General features: G+C 40.0%; 1 protein-coding gene across 1 annotated transcript; it reads left to right on the forward strand.

Moving 5' to 3' along the window:
• Window positions 1-356: 356 nt before the first annotated feature.
• On the forward strand, window positions 357-826 carry EMWEY_00055510 (rhoGAP protein, putative; the record flags this gene model as incomplete). Its single annotated transcript, XM_013480275.1, has 2 exons — window positions 357-451; window positions 709-826. 2 exons carry the CDS (start codon window positions 357-359, stop codon window positions 824-826), a joined length of 213 nt encoding a protein of 70 aa, XP_013335729.1.
• Window positions 827-1,272: the final 446 nt, after the last annotated feature.

The raw sequence follows: 1,272 nt of genomic DNA on the forward strand, positions 1-1,272 counted from the left end.
GTTGTTTGTGTCTTTTATAGAGTTTTTACGCGGGCAAAGGCCAGCTATATACAGACAACAAGGGAGACACACAGCAGCAGCAGCAGCAGCAGCAGCAGCAGCAGCAGCAGCAGCAGCAGCAGCAGCAGCAGCAGCAGCAGCAGCAGTAGTAGCAACAAGAAGAAGAAGAAGACACACAAAAGGAGAAAAAAAGGACGTAAAATAAAGGAGAAAAGATAAAGAAGACAAAAAGGAGGAAAAGGAAGAAGTTAATTAAAAAAAGAGAGAGAAGAAATAAAAAAAGGAAATAAAAAAGAAAAATACTTAAACCCTAAACCCTAAACCCTAAACCCTAAACCCTAAAAAAAGACGCGAAGATGTCATTCTTGGATACAGAGACAGAACAAACCCCCGAATTAATTCAAAGATATAAAACAGCTATTGAGAATGCTAAACATGAAGATTATTATCTGTAAACCCTAAACCCTAAACCCTAAACCCTAAACCCTTAAACCTTATAAACCCTAAACCCTAAACCCTTAAATATACTGGGTATTAATTATTTGCCTTTAATTATGAGAGAAGATGTACATAAACTACCACAGAAAATCCACGGGTTTATACTCTAGGGTTTAGACTCTAGGGTTTACATATTAGAGTTTATACTCTAGACTCTAGGGTTTAGGGTTTAGGGTTTAGGGTTTAGGGTTTGTGTTTTTTTTTTCTTAGGTTTAAATTAAGAGGTTTAATGCGTTATATGGGTAAAGATATAGAAGGGAATGAAGTTTTATTATTTGTTCCTTGTCTTGTTACTGCTACAGGAACTATTTATGATCATGCCCTGTAAACCCTAAACCCTAAACCCTAAACCCTAAACCCTAAACCCTAAACCCTAAACCCTAAACCCTAAACCCTAAACCCTAGGCTCCAAAGTCGGAACCCTAAACATCAGGGAGCAGTAGCCTCAGCTCCAGCAAACAACAACAGCCGCTTCAGCTACAAGAGCAGGAGCAACAAATACAACAATAGCAGCAGCAGCAGCAGCAGCAGCAGCAGCAACTGCAGCAGCAAATATGTATTATGTATGTGTGTGTGTGTGTGTGTGTGTGTGTGTGCCTTTCTGCTGCTGCTGCTGCTGCTGGTGGTGTTGCTGCTGCTGCTGCTGCTGGTGTTGCTGCTGCTGCTGCTGCTGGTGTGTGCAGTATTTAGTATATTACCTAATAAGATAAAGAAGAATATAATTAGGGTTTACATGTTGCATGCATCTACAGGATCCCAAGGGTTTATATCTTT

The sequence above is a fragment of the Eimeria maxima genome, genomic scaffold (assembly GCF_000499605.1).
Source record: "Eimeria maxima Weybridge genomic scaffold, Emw_scaff1780, whole genome shotgun sequence".
Taxonomy (NCBI): domain Eukaryota; phylum Apicomplexa; class Conoidasida; order Eucoccidiorida; family Eimeriidae; genus Eimeria; species Eimeria maxima.